At 31.4% G+C, this 12,656-nt stretch overlaps 1 protein-coding gene across 5 annotated transcripts; it reads right to left on the reverse strand.

Moving 5' to 3' along the window:
- Nucleotides 1-3,733: 3,733 nt before the first annotated feature.
- LOC7491959 (proteinaceous RNase P 1, chloroplastic/mitochondrial) lies at nt 3,734-9,847 on the reverse strand. 5 transcript variants are annotated; one of them, XM_024604245.2, is made up of 8 exons: nt 9,701-9,847; nt 7,932-9,604; nt 7,742-7,831; nt 7,471-7,652; nt 7,226-7,346; nt 6,960-7,028; nt 5,107-5,242; nt 3,734-4,240 (listed from the first exon to the last, which is right to left on the reverse strand). In XM_024604245.2, exons 1-8 carry the CDS (start codon nt 9,756-9,758, stop codon nt 4,002-4,004), a joined length of 2,568 nt encoding a protein of 855 aa, XP_024460013.1. In that variant the 5' UTR covers nt 9,759-9,847; the 3' UTR covers nt 3,734-4,001. The 5 variants fall into 5 exon arrangements, 4 of the variants coding, with proteins under 4 accessions (XP_024460013.1, XP_024460012.1, XP_024460014.1 ...); XM_024604244.2 differs by having other exon boundaries at nt 7,932-9,793; XM_024604246.2 differs by having other exon boundaries at nt 4,116-4,258; nt 7,932-9,794.
- Nucleotides 9,848-12,656: the final 2,809 nt, after the last annotated feature.

Raw genomic sequence — 12,656 nt, forward strand, 5'->3', positions numbered from 1 at the left:
TATGAGTAAAACACAAAGTAAGGGTCCAGAATGACATAGTATTGAATAAATTTTTTATGCTACTGTAATGAGTGAGTTTAGATATATAGATGGCAAAACTAGGTGTTGTGTCGATCATGAAAGTTGTAGCCCTATGTATTCTCTTTCCATAGAGTTAAACCACGTTAAGAAAAGAGTTTTGAAACTTTAGTTATGATTAAAACACCAAACAATGTTTAGGGTTGGGTGGACTAAACCAGCTAGGACTAATCAATCTCTTCTCTACTTGGAGTTTGTTGTTGATTGAGGGTTCTAACATTTGGATCGATAAGAATAATTATGAACATGGAAAATGTGTATGTGTAAGGAATTTTAAGGATTTTCCTTGCTAATTGTTTGAATAAAAATGATGATTGAATGAGAATTGAAATAAAATGTTAATGTTGGTCGCATTATTGATGATAAATGTATCTTTGGTGGTACAAAAGAGGCTGAGGGGATCGGATAATAGCAGGGAGAAGCAACACATGAACATGATTGAGGTGGGTGCTTAACACCTTATCATTTTAGAATTAATACAATTTTAATTTATGAATTTCAGAAATTCTATGTTATGACGTAATTGTGAATTGATATTGTATTTGATGAAATTGTGTACCAATGTTCTTGTGAATGGAATTGGATATGATGAAAACTTTGTGTTAATGTGATTGTGAATTTAAATTATATACGATGAGACAATGAATATAGATTGTATGGGCATGGTAAATGTTTGGAATGGGATGAGATTGTGCATGAGAAATTTGATGAAATACTTAAATTAGGTAGGTAATTTCCACCTTCATCTAATTCTATTAAATTCTCGAAGTACTCTTGTATAATATTGTTATCCAAATTCAATTGCTTAATTTATTCATGAATTCTAAAGAATGTTAAGTTTAGCTTTGGCTAATGGTATCCATGTTGGATAGCTAGGAATGAATAATGAGATTAGCTTTGGCTAATGGCATCCATGTTGGATAGCTGAGAATAAGCATTAAAGATTAGCTTTGGCTAATAATATCCATGTTGGATAACTAGTAGTAAGGGATGAGGTTAACTCCGGTTAATGAGGTTCATACTAGGATCACCAGTAATGAGTGTTGCAAACCATCTCATTTGAAAGCATTTGCTGATACGATGAAATAAAGAGTATAATGTATTATTCACAATCAGAATACATGTCATTAGTTGTGTGTTGAACATAGCTCAAATAAAATATTACGACATAAGGTTGCATGAAGATGTGAAGTAAAATATTAAAGATAGACTCGGTAGAAAGTTATTAGTACCCAGATTTGTTGGCAATCAAATGGGTTGTCAGAATTATTGATATCTGCGAGGGGGTGACCAGATAATGGTCATAGTATCAGCAACTAAGGATGAGAAAAGAATGGCACTTAGTGGCTGTAGTGTCGGTGACTAAGGATAAGATATGAAATGATACTTAGTAACCATAGTACTGATGACTAAAGATAAGAAATGAATAATACTTAATGACCGTAGTATCAGTGACTAAGGATATGACAACTTTTGATGTTTAGTTGCCCAAAAGAACGATGACCAAGGAAGTGAAGTATGATTTAGTTAATCATAGAATGATGATGTAGGTTCTCCTTTCCCTATACTTCTATTTAAGTTGATAAGTCTTTTAAATTAAATCACAGGCAATAAAAGTTACTTTCTAGTTGTTCCTAATAAAAAAAAAATTCATATGGTTGTCTTTATTTTTGAATGAAGATCATTGTGTTGTTATTTCCAATGAGTGGAAACCATGGTGGTGTTGTTTTCAAATAATGAAAACCATTGAAACTATCCTTAATTGTATAATGAAAACCATTGTGTAAGACGATTAATCAATGCTTAAAAGTGTATATGATAGGGGGGTTGATTGACAACTTAAGATTTAATATCGTTTGATGTACTACTAAGTCAAAACAAATGCTAATAGGGTGATAATGTAATAAACAATTATGATACCTAGAAAATAGAAAATATGATAATGTTACAAACAAATTATGTTAAGTGGTGATGGAATGTGTAAACATGAGATTAATACATGTGGTTACTTCAAGGATTATATCCAAGATCAATAACTAAGAAAATGAAATATTAATTATTGATTGGGGAATAAAAAATCAAGAAAATAAGTTGCTACTTAGTGACGTGTAGTTGACAACCTTATATTTAAATGCATTATGTAATTCATTGTAAAGTTAGCATTAAAAGTGACAAGTATGAATTTAGACACCACGAGAACTAGTGCGTAATTCAATATGTATATGTAATCAATGTTAAAAGAATTTTGGATAAACACCATTTCCTTTATGGAAACCACATACATATTGTTAATTTTGTAATGTTATTTTAGTTGCAATGATGTGCACGAATATTGTCATATGAGTTGAGGTATTATTGAAATTGAGTTGAATGTTTTGAGCAAGAGTGTTATAAGTGCTAATAAACATAATGATTCATTTTCCTCATGAAAAATCATGAGCATAAGTCTTCTTGACGACTAATAACTCTTATAATGATATATATGTTGCTGGTCTGTGTCACGAAGTGGGTTAGCACTGATCATGTCGTTTCACTATTTATAATTTTGTTAGGTACTTATTTTATGTACTATGAATACTTAAAATTGTGTTAATAACTTCATATTGAAATGTACTAAATGATATGATTATATTTCTAGTATTTGGTTATTGAATCTCTTTTGTTATGTGTGTGTTTGTATATCCATTTTACCTATGTTTTATGTCAACATCTCAATATTTTTTTATAAAAAAAATATCATGTTAAATTATTTTTTAAAGTCAAGCCATTAGTTGCTTGGAGTAGTGGTCAAAACTTGTGTTCATTTTGGTCCCTCTCTCCTTGCTTGATTATCGTTTATCTCACAAATTTTTTGTTTTTCTTTTAATTTATTAATATAAAAATGATAGAGAAATAGTTAAAAATTACAAAATTACTAGAACTTTGTCGAATTGCATTGAATTTTTTTTGATTTTTTATATTTTTTTTAAATTATGATCGAAATAAGGAGGTCAAAATTGAGTTTTGCCATTTTTATTGATTTTTTCTTTCGATTTGACCATTTAACATTTGATTGATTTTTAATTGATCTTCATGATTTATTTTGGTTTGCTTTTTATAGGGTTATTGTAGTCTTAAATAAAAGTCATGATATTTGATTGGTGCCTAATTTTGCAAGCGTCTACTTTTTATATCATATAATTAACTCAAAAATATTTTTTTAAAAAATTAATAAGCCTAATGGGATCCATAACCCTGGTCGTGGATTTTACGGGTTAAACCACGAGACCAGGTCAATCCAATATATTATCTTGATTTTTTTTAAAAGTTAAATCATGATTTTACCAATCGTTTTGTTGCTTTTGAGCTCAGTAAATCTATTAAATCACTTTAAGACAATTTTCACACAATTTAATTTAAATTACAGGCCACACAAGAACTTATGTCAAAAGTTTTAGATTTAACTTATTAAATCAAGTTTAACGATAATACTAAAAAGTTTCATAGAGCTCAAACAGGTTTTTTTTATGTTCAATTTTTTCTACTAATACCTGTAGCGTAACACATGCATTAACCTAGTTATAGCAATTCCGAGAACCTAACTAACATATTAGGCATGTGCCTGTCTACCTAAGATTGTCCACCCGGAAGAATTTCAATTTTGAAAAGAACTATATTAAGAAAAAAAAAACTGTTGCAAGCAAATGCATTGATAGCTTTGAGAATTTCAAAGGGTCATTCAAGAATTTATTAATTAATCAATAAACCAATCAATTAATATAAATGGCTGCACTTTGATTGGTAAAATTTGATGAAGTAACCCGCCGGAGAAGAGCTCTTTGCCGCAATGTGGTATGGCCAGCTACTTGCAGCTACATGATCCGTGCTTCAAAATTATTGAAGAATATTTGAATTGTTGAAGATCAACGAGAGAGCCATTAACGTTATATCTGGAAGTCAATAACAGTGTCTCCAAGTTCCTCTGCTGTCTCAATTTCTGATAGAACAGTGCGATGATCTGGGAACCCTGATGCTGCAAGAATATTTTTGAGATTCTTGTAGTCTTGAGGTGGCTTTCGTATGTTGTCGGGGATGTTATGTTTTAAGCGATCTGGCTTTATCGCAACTCTAGTCTGCATGGAGGACCTTGCTTGCTTCTTACCATGTCCAACAGACTGTGATCCTATTCAATACAGGGGAACTGAGGATGTTATTAATCAATATGATAATTCAATATGCATTGACTTGGCTTTGAAAAGTGATGCAAAATAAAAATAAATAAAATAATCATAGATAATAAAACTTGTGAAAACTTTTTTATTTGGAAAAGTTCAAGACTTCAGTAGCTTTATATTGTATTAGCGATCAGGCAGATGAGCAGTGGAAACACAAGTTAAATGAATGCAAATGTAACAAGAATTTGGCCAGGTCAAATGCTTATAATTGGAGGGAGAATGATGTAAGAAATTTTCCTAAATATAGAACTTTTCTAGTTTTATTTAAGACTTTTTTCCTTGTATAAATAGAATCGTTTAGCTTGTATTTTAAAAGATCAAACGAAAAAAAAATACAGAGTAATAAAATTATGAATTATAGTTTCCATGTGATTTTCTTTTAAAATCTTGTATCTATACGCCCGCTGTGCTGTTGTTCTTGTGTTGTTTCCATCTACGTTAGAAATGCTCAGCATACATCATGTATGATTCTAAGCCTAGTTGTAAAAGCAGAGCCTTGATGGCTGATGTCCATCACCATCACCAATACAGGCGTTCTTTCATTAAAGCTATGTGGAGGAGCATTGCCAAATACTTGACCAAAAGTTTCTTCTGCATGCTTGGTGGTATTTGGACATTCCATAGTGAGAAAAGGCACTGAAATGTGCCTGGTTTTTCCCATTATCATAAGTATATTTTCTAATCAAATGAACCTTAGGACAGCTAAGCACTTAAATGGGTGTCTAAAACTCAAAGGCAAAAAAAAAAAACACTTCACCAACATAAATATTTGGATTTGAAACCATTAAATGATTGGCTTGTAAAGTTGTCATACCTCCAGGCGTGGTGGTGATAGAATGTCTTGTTGTTCGCGAGTTAGCCCGTGTAATGCATAACCATTCTCTTTCTGCTTCGCCTTCGCCTTCGCCTTCTGTTTCAATTGGAATATGCCAGTGACCTTTTTCTGATTCCTGTTAGATTTTATACCAAGTGCACATGACAGACTATTTTGTTAGTGAATACACCTCACCTCAGTTAGTTATATGTGCGTTACTCTACCTCAGTTTACTCATATAAAACATATTTATTATTAATAAAAACTTTTATTATCTTTAATAATAATTTATATTTAATTAATGAATCCAATATTTAATTAAAAAATATAGAGTAAAGATAAAATTCATGTGACAAAAAATATTTTGCAAATGAAATTATAAAATTATAATTATGAGATTCTTATTACATCAAAGCATTGTTCTTAAATATTTATGGACAATGTTCTATTAAAATTAAACATTAATTAGAGTTGTGCATATTATGTTCTTTTCTAGTTAGATGACATGCCTCTACCGACAATAAAATTTCATATGTAGAGATCATGTATGTCTATGGAAAGGTTCTCATGATAGTTATGTAAGTGATTATTAGGCTTCAAATCATTATGTTATCTTATATAGAAAGTGTTATGATTTGATCCTGACCATATATTTTCCAAATCAAGTAACAATAGAGCAAATATTGGGTATAACATAAACTATATGAAGGTATTTAAGTAATCAAGAAAAGATTCATCACCTTAGATGAATTAAAGAAAATATTCCATTTGTTCTCAAATAGTATTGATTGTAAAATCCTTGAACAATGAGGAATGTGTTTTGAAAAGAATTTCAATAATGTTGAGAACTAAAACGATTTAACAAAACATATATATTTTATGCTATAATGTTTAAATTGAAGCATTCATGATGAAGGGATAATAAATACACAGAGAAACTAGTCACTGAAAGGTTAAGTCAAATCACGTATGACTTTTCTAATTTTTGAGGGATCATGACAAGTTGCTAGATATTGTACTTGATCTTCAAATATAAATCAATCAATTATTGAATTCATAATATATTGTTAATTTATTTAATCTTATTTTATTTAGAATTATAAATTATATGCGAGCCAATTTATTGGGGAACCTAATGGATCATATACATAAGAATCATTTGTCAAAGATTAAAAAGAGATTATTAATCAAGCGTGACTTGATTGTAAATAAATTTTAGAAATTAAGGACTAAAATATAATTAATACAGAGGATTACAGTTCTAGACCTAGAAACAATCAAGTAAGGACTTGATTGAATAAATTTCTAAAACTAGCCTAAAATAATATATGTGATATTATTTAAGAGACAAATTGATATTTTGTCATTTATAGAGTTTTTAGATTTTCCTATAAATCGAATATTATACCTCTTATTTTCTAAGCATAAAGAAGAAAAGAATAAAAAGAATACAATATGTAAACACCTAAAACACAAAAGAAAAGAGCTAGCACTCTCATGAACAACAATCTCTCCCTCTTAAAAAGACTTATGAGATTTTTCACTAGTGGTTCGTGTGGATTACGGTTAGAGGTTGGACACTTGTATGACTTATGGTTTATGACAACCCAATCTTGAAACAAAATTCAAAACAAAAACAAAATCCAATCTTTAGATAATGTTCACATAAATCCTAAATAACTCTAAATTTATCTAACATGTTTCGAGAAACACAACACATTTAACTCACCAACTTTCAGTGTATGACACTTACATTGCAGGATAGCATAAACAGACACTAGTTTTTGTTCTTTCACTCTTCATATTCAAATAGATTGGAAAATATTTGGCAAAGAGCTCATTAGTTCTCTCACCTGAATTACAACAGAGCAAGGCGGAGGCATGTCAAAATCTGGACCAGCATCAGTAAATCTGAAATGCACCTTAGGAAGAAAAGTTGCAATGTTATGATATAAGAAAACGGAGCATCACCGGTGGCAAATCACAACATGCGATATCGAGTCCTTAATACTTGCAAAAACAACATTTGAACCAGGAAGATAGATTGTGGAAGCAATCACATTTACAACAGAAGGAGGGGCTGGTTAACAGTGGTGAACTTCTGAGGAACTCTACTTACCTGATGCCTTTCTTTCCATCTAGGGAAGAAGTCGTTTCCTAGAAGATGAAATGTATGGTCTCTCATCTCGTCATTGGTCACAATTAAACACTTGAACTTTATAGCTGCATACAACCAGTACCTGAATCACAGGTTATTTACCTCCAGTACTTCATATGCTAGTTGCATATTTAAAGAAATTTTCAGCAGAAGATAACTTGTGTATGGTAAAATTATTTGACTATTCCTGTGCATAAAGCCCTCACCAATCATCATTTGATCCAGTGGGTGTTGCATAAAGTGCATCAGCATTTTTCCACTTTTCAATGAAAGCTTTATTTACCGGTCCATCCATCTTGCGTCCAGTGATTCGCTTGTTATGCAGAACAATGAGTGGCCATTTTTTTGAAGGAAGCTTCTGACGTATACCATTAACAACAGCATTGATCTGCAGCCAGCCACTAAACCAATCAACAGAAAAAATAGATTGTTGAATTCCTTGTTAGTCTTGTCCATCTAAGCCGACTGACAGTATACCTTTGATGGCATGAACCTTCCCTGGTTGTAAATACCAGCATTTGCTCCGTCTATCACTGCTTCAAAAGGTCCATAGTAATCAAGCCATTTCTGCAAAAAGCAACAATGATTACAGATGAAATCACTCCTTAATTATCCCATTCATCTTACCATAACAATGTTATATGCAATACTCAGGGGTTTAACATACTTGAAATCTTTGAAAGCTTGAATCTCTGTCACGTTTTATGGCAATAGAAGCAACTGATTCGGCAAATTTCTCTGTTTCAACAGCATCAAGGTCAATTGTGGTCAATTTCTGTCCACAGTACTTGCAAATTCCATCCAGCCCAACAGATGTACAAGAAACAGTCCACTTTCCCTTACCCAGCCAACCTTGCCCATGCCAACCTCCACCTCCATTTTCAATTGCTTCTTTAACGTCCCATTTTGTTTTTCCCACTCTTGAAGCTGCCTTGCTGTTAAACCATCTAACAATTATGCCTGCAGTAGAGGGCGAGACCCTCCTTACAATTCTTCGTAGTTTATGTAGCAAATAATAAACCTTGTCACCTTTACCACCTTCTACACTTACTCTTAAGAGTGCCTTCAATTCAGGCTCCTCTGGATAAACACCATGTTCCAACATGTGCTTCTCTACATAAAATGCTTTGTCGATGTCTCCACTACTGCAAAACACAGATAGAGCAGGTCCATAGGACCGCAATTTAGGATTTATCCCCAATGCGTCCATCTGTTTCACCATTTCAAAGGCCAGATCACCATTACCAATTGACATCGCCATTCTTGCCACAGCTGTCAAGGTTGCTTCATTTATTGGGACCTTTTCCTTGCACATTTTCTCAAAGATCTCACAGCCCCTTTGAAGTGCATACTTCTTGACATCTTCGCTGAACTGAATTTCATGAGTGCCATGTATATTGACATCTTTATCCTTTCCATGTGAAGGCCGTCCATCCAAGTGTTGAAAGTTTAGCTTGTTACACTCATTGAAAAACTGGACCAAACTTTCCTTGTCATCTAAATTACCAAACGTACTGCCATGATTCAACTCCATTTCAGCTATACTTCCAGGTTCTCTATCAGCATCGACTAATTTCTTCCTATTGTCGGAAACACGAATATGCAATTCAGTAGCACCAACTTTTCTATCATCCTCATCCCTTAATTCACTCAACTCCTGAAATTTTACATTCGAAACTTCATTAGACACATCTAATGAATCGATGGCTCGCCCAACACTCTCACTCCCGCTTTTAGCTGGTTGAACACCACCAACAGCAGCAGAGGAACAAAGATACAAAAGTACAGCATAATGATACTGCCCCATCTTGATTCCTTCTCTCTGAGCCAAATCATATAATTGAATTGCAGCTATCACATCTCCTCTTTTCGAGCACATATCCAACCTAACTCGTAACTTGAGTTCTGATGAATCAACCTTGTCTTGTTTAGACCCTTTTCCAATTTTGTCCACTTTAATAACTTGAATATCACTACCGTTTTTTGTTCTACTCTCCATTTCACCACATACTCCTTGACTGTCCATAGTTGCCAAAAATCTAATGCCCTTTTTCCCATCTTTAGTACAATTCTCAGAACCCATTCCTGTACTTTCTCTAAAACCCATATTCTTTCTTGTATTTCTATCCTTCGAAAACCGCTTCTCAGTCTTCTCGTCAACTACAGAAGTAGTAAGGTTTTTGACATGTTTTCTCTCTACCCTTTTAGCTATTCTTCTTGAAGAAGGGAACCCCAATGCATTATTTTCCTTTCTGGTTCTTGAATTAATGGTTTTGGTTGGACTATCATGGTCAGTTGCAGATAACTTTGCATGTAGGATGTTACTAGCAAGTGTTGTAGCTACAAGAAGCGGTGTGTGCTTGGGAGGTGAGGAACCAGGAATGTGAGATAAAAAGTGAAATTTGCAAGCATGAAGAGATGGCGATGGATACTTACAGAGAGTGATTGAGAGTACATGCTTTTGCTGCAGAATGTTAGAGGTGAAGCAGGCCATGTGTGGCCGTTAGGAGAGCTTCTGTCAAATTTCACGTGGGTGATGTAATAAATTGTCTTGCAACTGATACGGATAAGTCCAAATTACGCAAGCGCCATTGAAAGACGAATAGGATTTAGAAACAGTGAATTGGCACCGGTTAGTTTTTAAACCCGGTCCAGTTGAAGGTACGGGTTCTGAATTTTGATCGGGTTGTTCGAGTCAATTTTTTTTTATATAAAAAAAATCAAAATAATATTATTTTAGTAAAAAAAATTCAACGGGTTGCAATTGAGTTTTTGACCGGGTCTTGCTGGGTTAACCGACTCATCCCGGGTTTTTCATTTTCCTATTTTTTCTTAAACCCGACCCAGTTTCAGTCCCAGGTCGACTCGACAGGCCAGGCCGGGTTTCAAAACTATGCCCGTAATAAATCATTTATAGCTATTTGATGCCTCTCTGTTACGAGTTGAATAGTTTTGTTTCCGATAAAAATATAAATATTAAAAAGAATTTAATAAAAAATAAAAAAAAATTATATATAAATTTAATTAAATAAAAATATCATCTGTATAAGTAAATATACAAAAATATTAATAATAAATAAAGCTAAATTAAAAAATAAATATAAGTCAAAATATTTAATCTTGTAACACAGAGAATATACTCAATTATATTTAATAGCTTTGTTTATTTAAATAAATTTTTTATTGAATCAAACAATTATTTGTGTCAATAAAACAATGTCTACCCAATAAAAGATTTTTTATTTTATTTTTTAAAATATCATAAAGTGACCATTTTATGCTTATATTTAATCAATTAATTTAATATAATTAAAAAAATTAAATATCTTTTACAAAAATTAAATTTTAAAAATAATGACAAATCAAAATATTTAAGAAAACTTGGGTTATTTTTAAAATCAATGAAAAATCATATAAAAAACAAATAAAAAAATTAACAGAACTCAATCTCTAATTAAATAAATGCTGAGAAATAAAACTAAGAAAACATGAGTTAAAAAAAAAAAACCAATCAAACGCAGACAAATTTTCTAAACACGGGTTAATCCCCTAAACCCACAACTCATGAAATTCCAGACCCGAACTCGATTAAAAAGTTAGATTCCCACCCAATTTAATGTTGAAGGATTAAATAAAAAAAAATATCTTTATAAAATTTTTCAAAGTGAAAAAAATAACAATAAAAAAATAAGTATCTAATTTGATAGAAAAAATAATTTTACTTACATTGATTCTTAGTTTTATCTTATATATGGTTTTCGGGTTTTATTCTGTTACTGTTATGTCGCAATTATTACTGCCTTGTTTAGAGATTAACGTGTCTAAGTTTTTCATGTTTCTTTGTCTTGCCTCTTGGGTGTATCTTTGGTATTTAATTCTTGTTTTGTTATTTGATTGTTGTGATTTTAATTTTTTTAGATTTTTTATTTTCTTTTCAAGGAGGTGGTATCCTAGCTAGCTAAAAAGATTAAAAAAAAACTTTTTTTAGTATAGTGTTTAAAGTTTGTATAGATTATCAAGTGGGAATTTAGTTATTGTAGGTGATGTTTTATCGTGACTCTTCGCATTTGCGTAGTTGGTGATTGATCATGTGTTATTTTCAGCCTTTTTTTTTTATTAATCATGGTTTATTTATATCTTTCTTTTAAATTTATTTTTCCTGCTATCAATAAAACGCAAACCATGTTTTTTCATACTTGATAATATTACAGTTGGTTTCAAGGTGATTGTCTGATTGTTTAGATCTTTCCTATTCTTTGAAACCTAGGCTCTACTTGCTTAGTCAAGTTATTTAATTGTTTAAGGCTTAGATGTGAACCTCGTGGATATAAAAATACAGAAACCTACAATGAAGTAAATAAATAACCTAAGAAAATTGAAATTCAAGTTTGAATAGAAACCTTGACCTATAGATAACCTTGTATATAAACTCCAGAATAGTTTAGAAATTTTATGAAAATTCTGAATGAATAAATGAGAAATGATAATTATTTGAATGAATCAAAATGATTATTTACGACATAAAGTATTAAGGATCTTTGATATTGAAAATAAATTGCTATATATGAATTATTTGAATGGAGGAACTAACAATGAAAGATAAAAACATGAAGTAAATAAATAAATATATATTTTTAAAGGGAATGTTGTTTCAGGCAATTAGATGAAAGTTTCTACATGAAATTATACAAGAAGTTAGGATTATTACCCGAATATAAGATAAATAAATTAAGTAAAGGCAATTGGGTAATTGAAATAATAATTTTTTTTTCTCTCTTCCTTCCATTATAAGGCCGATTGTTTGCATCCATCGGAGGGAGAGAGTTTTAATTTTTCTTTTTTTTTATTTCATGAAAACTTTCTAAAGAAATTGGTGATATATGAGTAGGAGAGGGGATTGAAGTAAGGGAAACACTTAAACACTAGAGATAAAAGGAGAATGGAGAGAGGGAAAGTTGATATTAGAGAGAGAAAGTGAAGAAATAAAAGGAGGTGGGAAGAAGCTTGAGAAAATTTCAACTAAGTAGCTTTTGAAGTTCATATTATTACTAGGTAAAGTGTTTAGAACCTATCCATACCAATTTGAACAAAAGTTAATTGATTTTGATCAAAATCCTAGTAAAATCAAATTAGGATTCTTAGTATAAATTAGAGAAATTGTTAAAATTAAGGCAATTAGGATGGAAAATGTTTTGTTTGATGTTGAATCATGATGATAGGAAGAAAGAATCATGGTGGAAAGAGAAAGAGTGAGGCCGACCAATAGGAAGAGAATGGAAGATGTGTTTGAAACTCTTTAATGTTTTGTAATTATATAGAATTAATGTGAATTATTATCATGTGGATAATGTTGTTCATAAAAATGATGCTATATTTATTTGTTATGGCATTT

The sequence above is a fragment of the Populus trichocarpa genome, chromosome 6, assembly GCF_000002775.5.
Source record: "Populus trichocarpa isolate Nisqually-1 chromosome 6, P.trichocarpa_v4.1, whole genome shotgun sequence".
NCBI lineage: Eukaryota > Viridiplantae > Streptophyta > Magnoliopsida > Malpighiales > Salicaceae > Populus > Populus trichocarpa.